Genomic DNA, 20,607 nt, shown 5'->3' with positions numbered 1-20,607 from the left:
CCCAGTTTTCGCGTTTTCAATTTACAGAGCGCACATAACATATTTATAAATATAAAAATACAATAAATATATAAATTTCAATAGTACAATTAATATTTTATGAAAATTAAAAAAATTAATTACTGCTCTTAGTATTTGACGTTTCTAAAAAATAACCAAGGGAAACCTAACCTACAAAAAACACGTCGAACTCAGTGTCCGAGTTGATAACTCGACAATTGGAGATTAAGAAAAATACAGCACCATTTACCGAGTTTTAATTTTATTTAAATTTCAAAAATTCACAAGAAATAGCTGATAGGTTTTCCGAAATCCTTGTCATTTTTTGCATCAGATGGAATAGATGACATTATTTAAAAAATGTAAAAATTTTCTGCTTTTTGAAAATACAAAATATGTGTCACACTAAGAATGAAAATAGCAGATGGCGTCTGTTCTCCGATTTCGTATTTAAAATTATTTTTTGTAGAAAATTGGATTTGAAATATGTGACGAAATATTTTTTTATGTGCGTACATATTGTTCAGGAATATCTTAATATTTTTACATCTCAAGTTTATAATGATATTTACTATTTACTATTTAAATTAGTCAACGCGGCTCGAACACTGGTGCCGGCTCGGCAATTGGTTCCTTCACCCTATATCAGAAAGTAAAAAAATAAAATCAGAATAGTAAAAAAAGAATGTAAAAAGTTAGACTTGAAATTTACAATCCAACACGTAAAAAGGAGAATACAGTATTTATAAAATATTAAAAAGAATTCGAAAGTAATTAATAAGAATTCGAAGGTAATTAATGAAAGTATATAATATATTTTAGAATTCTGAAAGTAGATTGTGGAAAGTGTAATGTTGAATTCTGAATGTGGAAAGTAAAATACGCAATGCGGAATGTGAAATACGGATATCGAAATGTGGAATGTGAAAAGTAGAATCTGGAAATCTGAATGTGGAATGTGAAAAGTGGAATGCGGAATTCGAAATGTGGAATGTGAAAAGTGGAATGCGGAATGTGGAATGTAAAAAGTGGAATGCGGAATTCGAAATGTGGAATGTGAAAAGTGGAATGCGGAATTCGGAATGTGAAAAGTGGTATGCGGAATTCGGAATGTGAAAAGTGGTATGCGGAATGTGGAATGCGGAATTCGGAATGTGGAATGTGAAAAGTGGAATGCGGAATTCGGTATGTGAAATGTGAAAAGTGGTATGCGGAATTCGGAATGTGAAAAGTGGTATGCGGAATGTGGAATGTGAAAAGTGGAAAGCGGAATTCGGAATGTGAAAAGTGGTATGCGGAATGTGGAATGTGAAAAGTGGAATGCGGAATTCGGAATGTGAAAAGTGGAATGCGGAATTCGGAATGTGGAATGTGAAAAGTGGAATGCGGAATGTGTAATGTGAAAAGTGGAATGCGGAATTCGGAATGTGGAATGTGGAATAGTTGCGTAATCGACCCCCAGTTTTATTTTTTCTGACTTGTCAATCCAAAACTTTTAAAATTAAGAATCTAGTAAGCTTCAAAACTTTAAACACATAGCTATTTTGACTCGTATTTGATTTAAATTTAATTTAAACTCGTAATATACTTAACTGATAAATATTTAAAAATTTATTAATATTTAATAAATAAACGTAATTGTCTGATTCTTTTCATAAAACAAAATAAAAAATTCTTACATTATTAAATTCCAAGTCCATTTGTTCGTTTCCATTTCTTTATCGCTCTTCTCTTTCTGCATCTTCACTTTCTCGATTTCTTACTTGCTCTCTCCTTTCTCGTTCTATTACATCTCGCTCTTCTCTTTCTCGATTTTTTCTTGCTCTCTCCTTTCTCGTTCTATTCCATCTCGCTCTTCTCTTTCTCGATTTTTTTCTTGCTCTCTCTTTCTCGTTCTCTTCTTTCTCGCTCTTCTCTTTCTCGATTTATTTCTTGCTCTCTCCTTTCTCGTCGACTTTCATGTCTTTCTCTTTCCATATTTTCTCGATATTCTTGATCTTCTTGCTCTAGATCTTGATGTTCTCTTTCTCGCTCTTCTCGTTCTTTTTGTTCGTTTCGTTCTTTACACTTGTGTTCTCTATTTCTTCTTTCACCGTCTTCCTTTTTCTCTTGTTCCATTTCTTCACGTTCTTTTACTTTTCGATTTCTTCGTTCATGATCCCCTTGCACTTCTAGACTTGTTTCCGTTTTAGTTTCATCGTTTTTAAAGAATAAAATATTATCCTCAATTTCAACCTTAAAAATGATATATAAAGATATATTAATACTGCAGTTACAACAAACATAAAAAATTAAATTGATGTACATAATCATCCAGGAGGCACATTTTTGTCCCCTCTGAGTATTCTCAGTAAAATTTTTTTTTATTAAACATAACAAAAAAATTTTGTAGCTTAATGAATTTTTTCATTACTTAAATTAAATTAATTAATTAATTTATTTATTCACCATTTTAAAACGTATTAGTATTATTGAATATGGAGAAATTTTTAAAGTTGATAAAATTCGTATATTTTTTTAAGATAACAATTTTTAAAATAAGTAAAAAATAAAATGTTTTCAATTTTATTAAAATTAAAAAAGAAATTTTGCAAATTGCGCAGAATTGATTTGAATTTTCTCTGACTCGTATACAAAACTTTATTTTATTCTCGACACATAAAAAATTTTAAAGACATTTTCAATTATTAAAAATAGGAATAATTTTTACCAGTAAAAGTTTTAATTAACATTCTTATAAAACACAATTTTTGTTGCATTTCTAAAAGTTTAATATTTATCTATTAAATTACTTCAATTTTTGCTCATTTCCCTTATCAGTGACAACTCTGATACATAATTGATTTTGGAAATTTACTTTTATATACGTAAATTTTGTGTACCGTCGTAGTACGGTACTTAAGGACTATTTTACCTTGGGATATTATTTGCGTCGCGCAGGATTTCATATTCTGTATGTTCTGTTTTTGGCAACTTCTACCTTCTCCTTCAGAACCAATAAGTGAATCACAATCTTCTACAGAGTCCTATAATAAAAATGTATTTATGTATGTTAAACTTATAACTTGTGCATATGATTGCAGTGCAAAGGTTTTATTGAATAAGTAAATATTTAGATTGGACTGAAAAATCTGTTGAGTACTATTTAAAATGTAGAATTGAGCTGCCGAGTCAAAGAAGGGCACATAACCAATTGAATTCAAATGGGTTATGCGCCCTTCTTTGATCCGGCAGTTCAATTGAGCTTGCATAAAGAAAGTTACCTCAATATTATTAGTAGGAATATTTTCCTCATCCTCTTCATTAATTAGATTTAGTAGTTCCCTTGCAAATTTTTCACTGGGAACAATTAGTTTCTTTTTTCGTTGTGATCGTGCTGCTTCAACCTGTTTATAAAGAAATTAATGAATACATATATAACATACAATACTAATAATTGGTAATACTATTTAATAAATGTATTGTGTAGTTATAAAATAAACAAGATAATTTAAACAGCTTTCATAAACGCCTTTTACAGTATACAATTAAAACATAAAAAAGTGTAGCAAAAAGTGTAATTCAAAAATTCCTTGACGCCCAAGGTTTAATTGCAAATAATTTTTTATTATCCCAATAGATAGATTTAAATTACGTACAATTTAAAAAATGAATTTTAATTAATTAGTTTTAAGTAAAAAGATGTATGGAACTAATAACCTTTCTTTTTTTCTCTACTTCACAGTCGCTTTCATCCTGTTCAGTGTTATCTTATTTTTTCTTCCTTTTAAGTCGTTGATTTCTATCTTTTCCCCTTACTGTCACTGCATCGCTATGCTCTACATTATTTTTTATTTAGATCACGTCCAAAAACTTTTTTTATTTAAAATTGATTAAATAAAGTTGCAATTTGTCTTGAACTTACTGTTTTAAGTATTTTTCATGCAGGTATAAATATGATAAAAATTGTTACACAAAAAAATTTCACATGTTTAATAACTTTATATCTATTGAAATTTCAATTTATTTAATTTTATATTAACTAAAATTTTAATGGCTTTTACGAGAACTAAAAATTGTTTAGTAAAATAACTAAACAAATTTATATTAAATATATTATCAAAATTTTAACTCTTATAATTAAAAAAACAAGATTTTAAAAGTCTTAGCTATGATAATCCTAGGTCTGCAATAGTTTAAAATTTTTTAAAAATATTTCTACAACGAAAATCAGACAAAAAATATAAGTTATACTTCAATATACAAATATTTAATTTTATTTTAAAATTCTTATAAAATTACAGATGATTATCTTTAAACTGACATTCTACTTAAGAAACATTTAAAATTTTGTTAAAAGCATCGATACAAGGTTGACACTAAAATTTGATTTTGCATTTTCCTGAAATTTCCCTGACTCAAATAAAAGAATTGAAAAGATTAAAAAGATTCTGAATTAAAAAAATTAGACAGGAATTTCAATATGTTGTAATTTTTACTTGGGACAATTCAGAAATGACTTATATATGTTCTTAATAAGATAAATAAATCCAATATGTGACAGTGTCTGAGAAAAAAGTGTTTATGACCGAAAGATCGATTTTTTTGAAAAATTTTGACCTTCAATTTTGCAAATCCTTTCTAATTGTACCAATTTACGAATAACCTAGTTGTTTTTTTAACTAAAATATTTATTTATTTAATAACATGACGGGACTTGCCCTTTCGTACATAAGTACTCCTAAATCTAGTATTAACAATAAATTTGTTTGACTTAAATCTAGGTTGACATTTTGTTATAAATTTACATATTAACATTTTTCAATTTCTATTTCGCGTAATATTACGCAATGCTGTTGTGAATCTTGTCACATTATCATCAAAAAAATTTACTTCATTAGAGATTAAATTAGCCTCTCTAGTAATACGATCAATTAAAGAATTATTTCCATAATTTGTTCTATGATACGCCACTGAAAATAATGTGTATCGTTTAGAAAACATTCTAGGAACAGATAAATTTACCACAGATAAAAGTGAAGGACAGTAAATAGCCCCATTTATCAATTTGTACAGAAAAGACATCTCCATGAAATAAAATCTTGATGTTAGAGTAGGAATATTCATTAATGCTCTCAATTCTCTATAATCATGATTTTGATAATTATAAGGAATGTTTAATATTCTCGCAGCAAATCTAAGAAATTTGTTCTGAACACGTTCAATTCTGATTATGTGGAAGACATAGAAAGGAGACCATATTATACATGCATATTCAATAATTGATCTGACAAGCGTCAGATATAATATTCTTATTGTTTCTTGGCTACAAAATACCGAAGCAGTCCTCATTATAAACCCCAAGGATTTCAAGGTCCTAGACACAACATCAGTAACATGATTGTTAAAACTAAGATTATTAGTAAACAGTACACCCAAATCACGCACCTCATTCACTCTCTCCAAGATCTGACCATGAATAATATAATTGCACAAATTAACTTTTCCTTTAGAATAAGAAACAACATAACTTTTTTTAATATTAATACTTAAGTGATTTTTTATACACCATTTTTCCAACCTCCTCAGATCTTTCTGTAAATCTGAAGTATTCTCTTTAACTGTGGATGAGTTAATTATTTTATAAAATTTTAGGTCATCAGCGTAGAGTAAGAACAGGGAGCGCTTGAATATACGTTTAATATCATTTATATACAAAATAAACATTAATGAACCCAAACGCGATCCCTGAGATACACCCGAAGTTGCCAAAAAAGATTCGCTAAAATTGCCATCAACTTTTTCTACCTGATACCTGTCAGAAAGATAACTCTTGAAAAAATCAACAATATTCTCAGAAATACCTAGTGACTTTAATTTACTTAACAAAATAACTTGGGCCACCTTATCAAATGCCTTCGACACATCAGCATAAGTAGTGTCAATTTGAAAACCCTTTTCAATATTATTTGTCAGAAAAGTGGAAAAAATACCAAGATTAGTTAATGTTGATCTTCCCTTCACAAACCCATGTTGTTCATCAATTATTATTCCAGAAACCGCATCATAGAAATTATCAAATATAATACTTTCAAATATTTTTGCGCAGGTACTTAAAATTGTTATGGGTCTATAGTTCTTGGTATTATTTCTGTCTTCAGACTTGTAAACAGGGACTATTACTCCCCTCTTCCACTCAAAAGAAAAAATGCGAGAGTCTAAAGATTTATTAAAAATAATATATAATGGCTCAATTAATGAATATCCACACATCTTTACAATAGAAGGAGGAACTTTATCAGGACCAGCCCCCTTATTAATATCAAGTTCTTTAATCTTTTCAAAAATATTACTCCTTGTAACTGATATAAAATTCAAATTCACATCAGCACTACGTCTAATACGCGAGTCTGGTAATTGTGTTGATGGTAAAGTATAAACAGACTTAAAATGTTTCGCAAAGAAACATTTGCATAATAATTTGTTTATAACAATAGCAGCAATGTTTGGACAATTATCTAACTACAAAAAATGTGTTCAGCTTAAAAAAACACATGAGAAACACTATTTAGGTCCTGTAAATATATAAGGTTTCAAAAAATCTATATTTTGATGAAAAATTTTACGTATCATTTTGGTTATAAGCACCTTTTTGTCAGACGCGGTTCCACATGTGAATTAACTTTAATATTTATTTTCTACTGTAACATTAGGACCTGAAAACTTAAAAGAAACTATCGTCCAAAAATGTGTACTTTTTATTTATTAATGATTCCGATATAAAAATTGTTTTTATGAAAATCACTAATCTATTTTTTAGGGCGATAAATATCTTTATTAACATTCCAGATCACATTTATGGATTAAAAACAATTATAATAAAGGCTTGAACAAAATTTTCAATTCTTCATTTCAATACAAACAACAGAATTTTAAAAATAATATTTTGCTTATAGAAATAGTATTTTTTCTTTAAAAATATTAAACTTAGCTATAAACGTTGCATTTCTTTCGAAATATATATCATATTAAAGTTTATTTATAATTTCTTATCATAAAAATGTGAAGATGAAGAAAATAGGAGATACAGGATTCCCGAATCCAAAATCCCGAAAGCCTTTGAACTCGGAAATTTTTTTTTAAATTTATTTAAAAATCAAAGTGTAATCAATCAGGTGTAAAAAGTAGTATAACAACAGTTATAAGACTGACAATTCTTTAAAAACATTTGAGTAGTTGGTTTTGTAACATTCTATATTTCGAAAATGTATCGAATTATTTCTAATTCAATAAAATATTTCTTTTTTGGGAAATTGAACATTCGGAAAAAAGACATTCGGGAATACCAGATACCGATAGATTCAGTTATTTTGAAAATATAATAATTACCTACAGGAAGTATCTTTTAAAAAACATTTTCTTTTTTTGACTAGAATATTCGTAAACGCAAAATAATCACAAGTATTTGATTAATAACAAAGTTAAAAAAGTTAGATTATTTTGAGAAATATATAAAACATAAAGAATAATACTGAAAGTTACAGAGATTCTTCACGTCGTAATAATTAACTCTATTAAAAATTATACTTACTTCCTAAACGAAGAACATAAACAATCTCGAAATTGTCGTCATCTACACAATATACGTATTCCTTCTTCGAATCAAAACCCAATTCATTTTTCGGGTTAAAACCAGAAAGCTCGTCTATCGAAATAATGTTTGGTTCTCCTTTTACAATTCTAAATATTGAAGCATGTGTAGGCTTCATTTTAACTTTTTTTCCTTCTTCATTTGCAGCCATTTGTAACACAACACACTAATTGTTGTAATAAAATTCAATATAAACTTCAAAAGTAGATATAATTTCGCGAAGCGTCAACGTGAAAACGTGTTTCATAGCCGGCTGTAACCCTATTTGCAAATTTTTAGGTTACATTGGCGTTGTTAATAATTAAAAGATTAAATTAATAAAATTATTCGCGGGCGCCAGATCAAATGATCACAAAAAAAAATAATAATAAATCACAACGACTTGATGTCCTAGGCTACTCAAAAGAAATCGATAGAGAGGGGGGATACGTGAAAGAAGGCTGCAAGAATTGTCACAAAAAAAAATTAATTTGAATTAATAGAAATAAATTTAACAAAGTTATAAAATATAAATTTCACTTTAATTAAACATTTGTTTTTTATTTATAACATGATTTTTAAAATGGCTGATTATAATAAAAGACAAGCAAAATGAACAATAAGAAAGACGCTTGTGCTCTCTTGTCACGGAATTTCCAAGATTGATTAATTTCTTTTTTATAAATTAAATCATGACAATTAATAAAAATTTTATCAAGAGATTTTTGGGGAAATGGTCAAAACATATAAATGGGGAATTAATAGTAGTCACAAACACAAACTAATATTAAGGAGAAATAGGGTCAAAATTACAATTTTCAAATAATAAAGAAAACATTTTTTTTTAAATAAGAAAGAAATCACAATTAAAACATGCAAAAAAAATGGATTATAATTATCAATAAAAAGAAAAATTCAGAAAAAGGAAATCATTTACAAATTAAGTTAAAAAAAATAAGAAAACTTTTAATAATATATATATTTTTCTTTTGCTGAATTTTTCAAAAAGAAAACAATCTTACCAAAAGAAGTTTCACAATTTATGATGGCACAACGAAAACACAAACAATTATTAAAACAAAAATATACACCTTTTTTTAAAAGATGTTGTTTCTTCAGAGGTTGCCGACAAAAGAGGACGATGAATGATATTTTGTTTTCGATGTTGTTAATCTGTAACCATGCACCGGCATTCAATTGTCTTCTGCTATTTTTCGTGTGTTGATCCAGGGACGGGTTGTAAGGGTATTTTAGGGCCCCTTTTAATATTCCATAATAATAATATTTTATTATTTTATCCAGATGTTTCAAAATTAAATAGATAATCCAAAAAGTCTCTCCTCCATTATCTTCTAATAGTATTCTGTCAGGACTATGTCATAATAAAACACAACGGGAATAAATCCAAAAATTATACAAAATGCTTGACAGGTTCGTATGACGATTCAAATGGGCCATAGGCATCAGGAGCTTCGCGTTTAGAAGACGGAAGGCTAGTTGAATTCTACCAAGGTTATATAATTTGTAGAAAATAGAAAAGTAGACAAACATCAATTTCGTCATAATATATAATTAATATAAAATATCCTTGGGCCATGGATTTGCGGGAATATGTATTAGGTTTTGATCTTCTGATTAGTCAATGGACAACACAATAAAAAAAAAGGCGGCAAATTTTGAAATAATTTCAGGAATCTTCAATGGATAATCATTATTTTCCAACAGATAAGAGGCGTCCCAATCATCCTTGGATTAAAATTACAATTTCCCACGATGACTCGTTGAACAGGAATCAGGAATCGGGAAACGGAGTTTATATAAATAAAAATAAATTTATAAAATTAATAAAGGAATCTTAAATTAATTAATTTAAATCAATCTTGGAATATCCGCTGCAACCTCCAAATGTTTAACAAAAATATTTTTTTTTTTTTTTAATAAATTAAATTTGTGAATTGTAAAATTTATAAAAAAATTTACAACGTCACACGGCATACGCATAACAACGCAAACCTTGACGAACAGACGAACACAACAATCATCACCCCACCTTCTCAACTTTTTATCAGGTCACAGCGTCGTCGTTTTCTTTTAAAACGAAACGACGATACAGATTAAAGAGACTGACAGGGAATGTTAGAAAACATTGTTTGCAATTAAGCATACAAATAATTGAGAGTGGTAAAATTAGTTGTCTATGTTGTTACATGGACAAAATGATCAAGTAAATTCTCTTTTATTTTACTTATAAAAGCAGCAACACCTAAAAGCAAATTTGAATATGTCACGTGATCTCGAATAGTTACCATGACAACGTGCAAGCTTCTAAACAGGGCTGTAAGTAAATATATATATATATATATATATATATATATATATATATAATTAATTTATGAATTAAAGTTTCATAATTTCTGATACTTTCTATTGAAAATTTCGAGCGAAAGTTTCAAACATATAACGTGAGACACATTGAACTGAGTGAAATTGTATAAGTTTAACAAATTTGGCAGTGTTTATTATTCAAGATGCAAACTTCTAATTCTTTATGAATTTATAAACAGTTAATATTTGCATTTGGATTATATAGAGGTGAGTGCTCATTATTGAATAGAAGTATTCACCAAGAAATATTTTTTTCCCGAAAAATGAGTAAAAAGGGGTCCTTACAAAAAACACCTGACTGGAGAAGCTCATGATATTCCTGATTCAACCTTTCGGTCTCAAGAGAAAATTAGAAGACAATGAGGAAAATGAAAGACTGTCTCCTGATGATTTTGAGGTTAGAATTATTCCTTTTAAAATGACTTTCATTGCTTACTGCAGTGAATTTCAATTTTTTTCAAGAACTAATAGACAAAAGTTTATTTAAAAACCATTTTATATCTTTGAACATTGATATTTTAATTTCCTCTAATAAATAAAAGGAAAAATTACAAACAAAAATAAACAACTGAAATGTGTTAAGTGTAAAGTTTTCTTTGAATAATTTTTGTTTGCACGCAATGTTGACCGATATATTTTATGCCGAGTAAGTTAAAAATACATATTACCCCAAAATTATATTATTGCTTTCTCATGGAGGAAGTATTGTTTTTGTAAAATTTTTGGTTTTCGATTTTTTGATGTATCTTTATGTTTTCCGACCTCAGGAGTCCAAAAATCACATTTTTACAAAATGTCATTCCGTATGTGTGTGTATATAAACATCACATTTTCAAAAATATTTCGAATACAATAAAAGCTGAAGGGCTAAATTTTATTTTAAAATGGAAAACTCACTGTTGGACAAATAATAAAAGTATGAAAAGCCAGAGTAATAAAGTTTAACTACATTTTTTGCATTTAAAAAATTTCGAAAAATCGTTTTTTGTTCAAAAGTTAAAAAAAATGTTTAAACACCTGCAGGTATTTTTCTTTAATTTTGCAGAGTTTTTCAATAAGCATCTTTTGATCAGTTGTCGAAAGTTCTACGTTTATTCTACTTTAAGTTATTAGCTTTTTAAAAACCTCTAAAAATTGTTTTTGACAAAAATCCATAAATGTTTTGACACCTGTAATATTTTTCTTAAGACACATCTTTTAAGCTAAATCGAAGATTAAACGTGTACTCTAGTTAGTTACTGACATTTAAAAATTTTTAAAAACCATACTATTTTGCTTTAATTATTTAAAAATATTTACGTTACCTTAAAATTATTGTAACAAACTTAGAAAATAATTATAAACGCATCGATTGAACTATTTCGGAATTTTCTGGCAAATATAACAATAATATATTGAAAAATTTAATGAAGTTAGCTAAATATCAATCATTTTTATTAAATTGATAAATTTAATATTTTTTATATTTATTTACATAAATTGATTACAAAAAATGTCGATGAGGAAGCAAAGTGTTCATAAAATGAACACAATTTTCCTTTATGAGGAAGTAATTTATAAAGAAGGACCTCCCCCCTTTTTGATATTACATATTATTAAATGTAATGAAATTAAATATTATTAAATATTATTAAAACAATCTGTTGATTGTTATTTCCAATAATTTGGATTTAAAATGAGTTTATTTTTTTAGACGTTTCGACCCCAGATTGGGCTAATTAATTAATCACCCCTAGATTCAGAAATTTATTCTTTTCTGTAAAGTGCTTATATTTTCAATAAATTTATATAAAATATGCAAATTAAATTTTTCTTTACAAATTAAAATTTTTTTTTAAACTATTGTTTTAATATTTACTCCTTACTTAAAAGCGTTATTATATATTTAAAAATGTGTAACTATTAGATATTTTTTTATTTGAAAAAAATATTTTATTATAAATTTAAGGTTCTGAATGTATTTAATTGATGATTTAGTTTATTTGCTTGTAAAATTTAACAAATGTATTTGTCTCCCATAAGCATTCAGTTTTACAACTTTTTACATCGACAAATTTATCATAATTGATTATAAACTTAAGAAAAATTAATATACAATAAATTTTTGATTTATACGTTCAGAATAAATATGATTTATAGTATTTTTATTACTGATTACTAATTGATATTAATGATTGATATTTTTGCAAATACCGTATTAAAATCTAATCAGAGTGTCTAGCGTCCCGAGAAATCAGAAAAAACAGGGGAATTTTCTATTTTTATGGTATTTTTGGTATTATTTAAAAACTTATAAATTTTTTAAACCCTTTTTGGGTCTTTGTTCAAAATTAAAAATATTTTTGACTTGTTTCGAAAATCAGTACTTTTTGGAAATTGGTTTTTAAGCAAGGTTTTCGTTATGGTTATATTTAAGTTTTATTAAAAAAAGAAAATTTTCAAAATAATGCTGATTTAAAAAAACAATTTACACCATTCGGAAGAATAAGACAATCCTTTCAAAATAAAATTTTTTTTTAAATGCATTTTCAAGTAGTTAAAAAATTAAACTTTATTAAAATTTATTAATTCAGTTTAAAATTGTCCAGGAAAATGATTTAAAACCCCGGGAATTTAGAACTGACAAATCGCTAGACACCCTGCCTAATGTAGGTAATCAGTAGTTACGAAAGCAAATAACTAAAACATTTTTTAATTTTTAATTATTCTATATTAAAAAAATACCAAATGCGAAGTTAGACTCACTTTTGCTCTGATTGTGTGTCCAATACATCTTTAAAAATTAACAAAATTGCGTCAATCGTTTGTATTTATTCTTAGCATTTTTTGGGTCTTATACTTATGAAGAAAATAAAGTTATTTTTATATACCTAATTTAAGATTACAGAAATTTTTATTTGAAAAATGAGCTTTTATACTTGACGATATAAAATCATTTGTATATGGGTCATTCCATTTTATTTCACCTATCGTCGTTGCAGCCTATTTTTAGAAAAATTTAGTATTTTGTATTAATGACTTTTATTATCCGTACAATTCATTTTTGACAATTATTATATGAAATTTTTTTTTATTTACGTTGAAATTTAGTTTTTAAGTTGAGTTGAACGGAAAATAGGTTAGTTTGACAGCTTTGGAAATTTTATAAAACAAAACAGAAATTATTCAGTTAGTAAATTTTTTTTCATTGATATTTGTTTGAAATAGTCTAATTTACCAATGTTAATTGATAATTGTGTAAAAAAGCCAAAATACTAAGTGAAAATTAATATTCAAACTTACCTGTAAAATGTCAAAGTTTGTCACATTTTATTTATATTTTCCAAGACAGTTTATAAATATTATAAAATTTATTACTACCTAACAATAAGTACTTTCCATGTACTTTCACATGATATGCTGGCTTTTTATTTTTATAATATAGAAATATGTCAAATTTTACCTTGAATGTTGAAATTTTAAGGATTTTATCTGATTTTGAACACTTATATCTTCGCAGGCGATTAATGAAAAAATCCCATTTTGGTTTTAAAATTTAAGTTAAATCTTCTTTATTCATCTTATCAAAATTTGGTGATGGAGAACGGGCTTTTTTTTTATTTTTATTCACTTTAAAAAATTCACCGTAAAATACGAATTTGAAGGTTAAAAAGCAAGTAATTTTATAAAACTGAAGTTGGTTTTCTCAATATAGATATAATTGTATGAATTTTATTTATAAAAATACTTGTTTTTTAACCTTCAAATTCGTACTTTACGGTGAATTTTTTAAAGTGAATAAAAATAAAAAATAGCTCTTTCTCCATCACCAAATTTTGATAAGATGAATAAAGAAGATTTAACTTAAATTTTAAAAACAAAATGGGATTTTTTCATTAATCACCTGCGAAGATATAAGTGTTCAAAATCAGATAAAATCCTGAAAAGTTCAACATTCAAGGTAAAATTTCACATATTTCTATATTATAAAAATAAAAAGTCAACATGTCATGTGAAAGTACATGGAAAGTACTTATTGTTAGGTAGTAATAAATTTTATAATATTTATAAACTGTCTTGAAAAATATAAATAAAATGTGACAAATTTTGACATTTTACAGGTAAGTTTGAATATTAATTTTCACTTAGTATTTTGGCTTTTTTTACAGAATTATCAATTAACATTGGTAAATTAGACTATTTTAAATAAATATCAATGAAAAAAAATTTACTAACTGAATTATTTTTGTTCTTTTTTATAAAATTTCCAAAGCTGTCAAACTAACCTATTTTCCGTTCAACTCAACTTAAAAACTAAATTTCAACGTAAATAAAAAAAAATTTCATAAAATAATTGTCAAAAATGAATTGTACAGATATTAAAAGTCATTAATACAAAATACCAAATTTTTCTAAAAATAGTCCGCAACGACTATAGGTGAAATAAAATGGAATGACCCATATGCATATATTTTTATTAGACTGCTGAAATTAAATATTTAATTCTTTTATTTAGATTATAAATATGGATGAAAATTGTGCTAGTTCAACGAATCCTCCTCATGATATATTATGGGAGTTGGGACAATTAAATGTAATAGAAGCCAATGAAAATTAAGTATTGGATAACAGGGAAGCTGATTGTAGAATAGTTTCTGCCAAGTTTATTTTTATACCAATTTTTGCAAGGAATTCAATGATCATAAAAAAATTAAATACGATTTATTTTGGAACATTCTTCAAAAATTGAAAAAATTCTATTTTTTGTTAAAAATAAAGTATTTTAAAATCCATCCTCAATTTTTCAGAAAATGTGTTTCTTTAGTGGGAAAAAACTGATATCTCAAAAATTATAATATTTTTCATACATTTTTCCCCATTTAAAAATTAATTTTTTTTTCTTACAAACCCTGGCGGATTTGATTTACCTAAATTCGACCCAGCTGGGGCGAATCTAAGTCGAATTTAGGTAATTATCAAAAAAAGCTTTAAATTGATGAAAATTTATAAAAATTAGTATTGTGAGGTTAATCGAACATTTGTAGAGTTAATTTTTGTAAGAATTTTAATTATTAACGTCATAAATAATAAATAATCACTTGATATGTGCAAGTGGTAACTGTAGATTTTAACTCGTTGTCAGTTTTCATAATACTTTCAAGAAATTAATGTAAAATGTGTGAAAAAATAATTTATATTTAATAGAAATTGCAAATTTTATTAAATTATTTTATTAATTATCGAGCACAGTTTAAAATAATTGCAATTTAATTTAAAAAAAAAAGTTTTCTTAAAAGTGATAAGAACTCTACTATACCGACAGCAAGAGGATATTTTCAGGTAAGTAAAGTTATTGTAGCGTGTAGTTTTGTTGTGACTAAAAGATGTCGCTTTAGTTTCTATAGTGATGAATATTTATTCATGAATATTCATCACTGTTCTATCTTATATGTAATCTTGCAAGATTCATCTCTGTTCTATCTTATATCTAATCTTGCAAGATTCATCTCTGTTCTATCTTATATCTAATCTTGCAAGATTAGATATAAGATAGAACGGAGATGAATATTCATGAATAAATATTCATCACTATAGAAACTAAAGCGACATCTTTTAGTCACAACAAAACTACACGCTACAATAACTTTACTTACCTGAAAATATCCTCTTGCTGTCGGTATAGTAGAGTTCTTATCACTTTTAAGAAAACTTTTTTTTTTAAATTAAATTGCAATTATTTTAAACTGTGCTCGATAAATAATAAAATAATTTAATAAAATTTGCAATTTCTATTAAATATAAATTATTTTTTCACACATTTTACATTAATTGCTTGAAAATATTATGAAAACTGACAACGAGTTAAAATCTACAGTTACCACTTGCACATATCAAGTGATTATTTATTATTTATGACGTTAATAATTAAAATTCTTAGGGCCGGTTTCACCAACTATGGTTAAAAGTTAATCAGCGATTAAAGCCAATTTAACCGCTCATGATTGGTCGGTTAGGGATTTAATCGCTGATTAACTTTTAACCGGAGTTGATGAAACTGGCCCTTACAAAAATTAACTCTACAAATGTTCGATTAACCTCACAATACTAATTTTTATAAATTTTCATCAATTTAAAGCTTTTTTTGATAATTACCTAAATTCGACTTAGATTCGCCCCAGCTGGGTCGAATTTAGGTAAATAAAATCTGCCAGGGAATGTCTATTTTTAACATTATTATTAGAAATATGAAACGAAACTAGTAATCTAACTTCTTAAAATGTTTTAGAAATTAAAAAAAAGTTTTAAATTATTGATTTATTTTATAATTTTTAATATTGTTATTAAAATTAAAAAAAATCATTAAAAATAGTAAAATTGTAATTTTTGACTTGACAATTTTGTAAAAAAAAGTTATAACAACTTACAGTGTTACGGACGGATTTCCGTAATTTTTAATTTTTTTTTTTGGCGATAAATATTATTTATTAAAAATAATATTTATATTATCAACGTTACAACTATTTGTCAATTATATACATACGTCTATACAACACACAACACACACACATACTAAGTTTCGGACACTAGAATAGTTAAATAATATTTCTAATTAATTCAATAAATATTTATAAATTCATTTTTTTTTATTTAATTTCTAAATCAAAGTTTATTTCGCAAATGAGTTCAGATTATTGAACTTCATATTGCGAAATAATTCAAACTAAATTAACAGTCGATTTCGCAAGTTGTGGGACTTACACTGCAAAGAGTTGCCACATTATTTTGGGAAAATGAGGAAACATATAAAGTATACCGATAATAAAGGTGGTTGAACCGATCACGCCACGATTAAAATGCAAGTTTTGCTAAAACTTGCATGGAAACAACGAGGTGTTGATTGCAAAATCAACCCTCCCACCACCTAAAATTATATACCAAATGGGTGTGATCGTTGCCACCTAATTATTATTCGAGGAGTCTTAATTTGTTTTTCCCGCAGAGCGGATGTGTTTCCCGCCAAGGAGCGGATGAATATTAAAGTTTAACTCCCACTAAGAGTGGTAGAGAGGATCATTTATTCCCCATAGTAAGGGTTGAAGTTCATCGAGTTTTATTTATTAAAAATATAAGTGTTTATTCCACAATCTGTGAAGTCGACGAGTACAAAAAAGTTCATTAAAATCAAGAAGATTATCTGAAAAGTATAAAGTGTTCTAATTGTTAAAGTGAAGAATCCATTTCTTGTCTAAAAGTATTTATTATATATTCGCAATTGTTTATATTTCAAGTTTACTGTTCAGAAAATTCAGATTTTGTGACCCAATATTCTGAATTTTTAATAAACAGAAATTGAAATATTGAAATAATTGTCCGAAGACAATTAACAAAAACAAGTTTGATAAAAGAAAATATATAAAAATAAACGAAGGTGGAAAGATAGCTTCCGCATACTGCAGATTCATATGACAGATAACAATTTAACTTCTGAGAGTGAGAAAGTAATTTGATACTTTTCGGTATCATTTTAGTTATTATTATTTGGGTGAGTTGTCTTGAATTTATATTCATAATTTGGAAATTACAGAATCTCATAAAACCAACACTATTACACTTATTTCATTTACACGAATTAATTTTTTTGCTGTTGTTATTAAAATCCTACACGCATTATTGATCTCTTGTTTGTGTTCATAATATATGATTTTTGTGAGACTTGAATTTTCAATTCAAGTAGCTTAACGTAACAGTATTTTCCATTGTAATCATTTTTTATTTAAAGATCATTTGGGGTTTTGAATGTATTTTCTATTGGGGGTTGTATGAATAAATGTTACCTTATTTTATGTCAATTCAATTCTCAATTTATTTAATCACCTTTATTTGTGTTATCTCATTTCTTTCTTTGTGAATCTTTTCAACGAAATACCGTCTACCCGGGGGTGTTGAATAGATAACACTCTAAGCAACAGTCCACTACCTTTTTCTATCTTGTGTAGCGAAGAGCAATTACGCTTACCGAATAAGCGGGTTGTTAATAATAAAGATTAGTGTAGTTTCTAACTTATTGTTTTTCTTCAAAATTTATTTTACTTTATTTATTTTTTTTGTTAATCAACATCCGTCTTTAACATACAGATAGTTTTTGAAATATTTAAATATTTTACTCTTATAAAAAATATATTTCTTCAATTTTTGAAAAATGGTCAAAAAAAATTTTTCCGGTTGTTTCATGACCATTCAATTTCTCACAAAAAGTTATTATAAAAATGATTTTGTCCAAAATTTAAATTAATCTTTTCATATAGTTGAAAATGTCTCGAACTCTTCTTAAACTGTTTGTAGATTTCGATTTTTTGTAATTAAAAGAACTAATTTATTTTATTTACAAATTTTGAATCTAGTTTTAACATGAGATCATGATTTTTCTACTTTTTCAGAAATTGGGAAAATTATTGAAACATAATAAGTTGCTCACACGAAACTTTCATTTTCTTGACACTGAACATATTTATGAAGTCTTATGTACTGGGTAGGGAAATAATAACAATACTCACGGAGTTACTTTGTACGACTAGAAAAACGTAGTTGATCGCGCGTTTGGAAGGACACGAGTGCTTTTATTTTTTCAGAAAAATAAATATCTGCTAAAATTTAAGTAGTTAGTAGTGGTATAAAATTTTTATTTTATTATGATGCTTTTTGTGGACACATAAAATGAGAATTTAAATCTTTAATTCAAAAAAGTCACTCAATTATCTTTACTTCTTTTCAAATAAAAACGAACAAGATGATTGAGTACTTAAAAATTAAACCCACGATTACTTCCAAAATAAAAAGAATATTTTTTACACTCGTACACTCGTCAGTTTGTCAAAAAATATAGATTATTTTAAAATCAAAGATGAAAATGATTTAAGCTCATATTTTACTTATATATTTTTATTCAAAGTATTTTTTATTTTTGTTTCGTTTCAAACCTTTTTTTAAAAATAATTAAGTATTTCTTTTAAAAATTATAAAAAAACAATCATTTCTTACTTTTTAAAATGTTTTAGAGATGAAAAGTGTTACATCCCGATATAATTTTGCAATTTGATTACTTGGACGAATGCCCCTAATGGTATGTTTCCATGTCATCATATATGTAATTTTATAAGTACTATTTAAAGAACATTCTACATTATTAAAATTATAATAGAAAATAAGTGCGTTTGCTTATTATTTTGTTAATTAAACGATATAAAAGTCTAATATTTTATATAATAATCAATTGTAGTTACATATTATACAGATACAGCAATGAAATTGGAAAACAATTGATTTTTATATCGAACGAGAACTAACTTACATGGATAATTAAACAGTAGTCGGTATATTATCTACGCGTATGATAAATAACCGGTTACTGCAATTAGTTAATACTATGGTCGGTAATATAAAAAGTTCAAACTCAAAAACAATAGAGTAAATGATTGTACACCAATAAACAATGTGTACGTATATGTATATATATGTATACGTATATGTGTGTGTATGTATATCAGGCCTGATAGATATATGTGACACGGACAGTTAAAAGGGACCTACGGTCCGAAAAAATCGATTTTCATTTTTTTATTGATTCTTATAGTAAATAAGCCGCTCTTTCCAAAGCATTAAACCGCAGCTTTCTAGCTGCATTAGTTTTTTTTAACAATTTCACTTCAAAGTTAGGTACTTTGACAAAAAAAAAGTACAACAAAATCAAAGACAAACTTTTCAAAAATTAATCAAATTCGCTTGAAACTCGTTACTCAGGGGTTTTCGGGGTCGCTGATTACGAATCCGCTGTTAGTTTTTGAAAATTAAAAATGGCGGATCCAGTATGGCGGATGACTTTTTTAAAAATTGAACGGATTCGCTTGAAATTCGTTACTCGGGGGTTTTTGGGCTCGCTGATTACGAATCCGATGTTAGTTTTTAAAAGTTCAAAATGGCAGATCCAATATGGCGGATGAGTTATTTACAAATTATACGGATTTGCTTTTCAGAATTTTTAAATGTATGATTTTAATACAAATAGGTATATTATGGTCTTTTAAATGAGCAAACAGAATATTCATAACTTTATTATTTATTTTACAAATTTACTTTAATGAAGAACACAATAAATAAACGCGAGACAAAGAAAAACACGATAAAGAACTTAAGATTAAGAATTTAAATGATTATAAACTTAAAAAATTTACAAATTTATAATGATTAAAAACTTCGTTTTTTAAAATTAATTCTGCTTTTTACATATTTTTTTCGTGGATTTAACTTTTGTATCTGATTTATCAGCTTTTCATTTCTTTGTCACGGTAACCAAACTCTTTTCTTTATTTTTCTTTGGTAATGTAGTCGCTGTTTTACTTTTTTCAGTCTGCAACTTAACTAATTTTGTACTTTCCTTTTTTTGTTTGGTCGTTTTGTTATTACTCTCCAATCCTATTTTATCGGGATTTTTATCTTTTGTTGTTTTGTTAGCCAACATTTCTTTTGGTTTTGGTGCTACATTGTCGGCTTTCTTAGCGTCAAAAACTAAATCTGGAATATTCTTAAATAGATACCACTGTCTCTGCAAAGATAATCCCTGTGGAGTTGTAATCTTT

At 26.7% G+C, this 20,607-nt stretch overlaps 2 protein-coding genes across 7 annotated transcripts in view; both read right to left on the bottom strand.

Annotated features, from left to right (window-relative positions):
- The window catches only part of LOC127276942 (neural cell adhesion molecule 2), a 1,005,192-nt gene that overhangs the window by 167,065 nt on the left and 817,520 nt on the right, over nucleotides 1-20,607 (bottom strand). Inside the window, exon 11 of one of the 6 annotated variants that reach the window (XM_051297700.1) lies at nucleotides 3,270-3,386. The exons of the other annotated variants lie outside the window; for them this stretch is intronic. Coding sequence (XP_051153657.1) covers nucleotides 3,382-3,386 — 5 coding nt within the window. The 3' untranslated portion in view covers nucleotides 3,270-3,381. Of the gene's footprint in view, nucleotides 1-3,269; nucleotides 3,387-20,607 lie in introns of those variants that run through there. 6 annotated transcript variants of the gene reach the window in all.
- On the bottom strand, nucleotides 1,675-3,006 carry LOC127276951 (uncharacterized). The gene is made up of 2 exons (XM_051297711.1): nucleotides 2,915-3,006; nucleotides 1,675-2,235 (listed from the first exon to the last, which is right to left on the bottom strand). The coding sequence occupies exon 2, from the start codon at nucleotides 2,116-2,118 to the stop codon at nucleotides 1,840-1,842; it is 279 nt and encodes a 92-aa protein (XP_051153668.1). The 5' UTR covers nucleotides 2,119-2,235; nucleotides 2,915-3,006; the 3' UTR covers nucleotides 1,675-1,839.

The sequence above is a fragment of the Leptopilina boulardi genome, unplaced genomic scaffold, assembly GCF_019393585.1.
Source record: "Leptopilina boulardi isolate dan_hultmark-lab unplaced genomic scaffold, ZJU_Lbou_2.1 LbouV2_161, whole genome shotgun sequence".
NCBI classification, from domain to species: Eukaryota; Metazoa; Arthropoda; class Insecta; order Hymenoptera; family Figitidae; genus Leptopilina; species Leptopilina boulardi.
The sequence above is the reverse complement of the archived record's forward strand: the minus strand, read 5'-3'. Positions and strand labels throughout refer to the sequence as shown.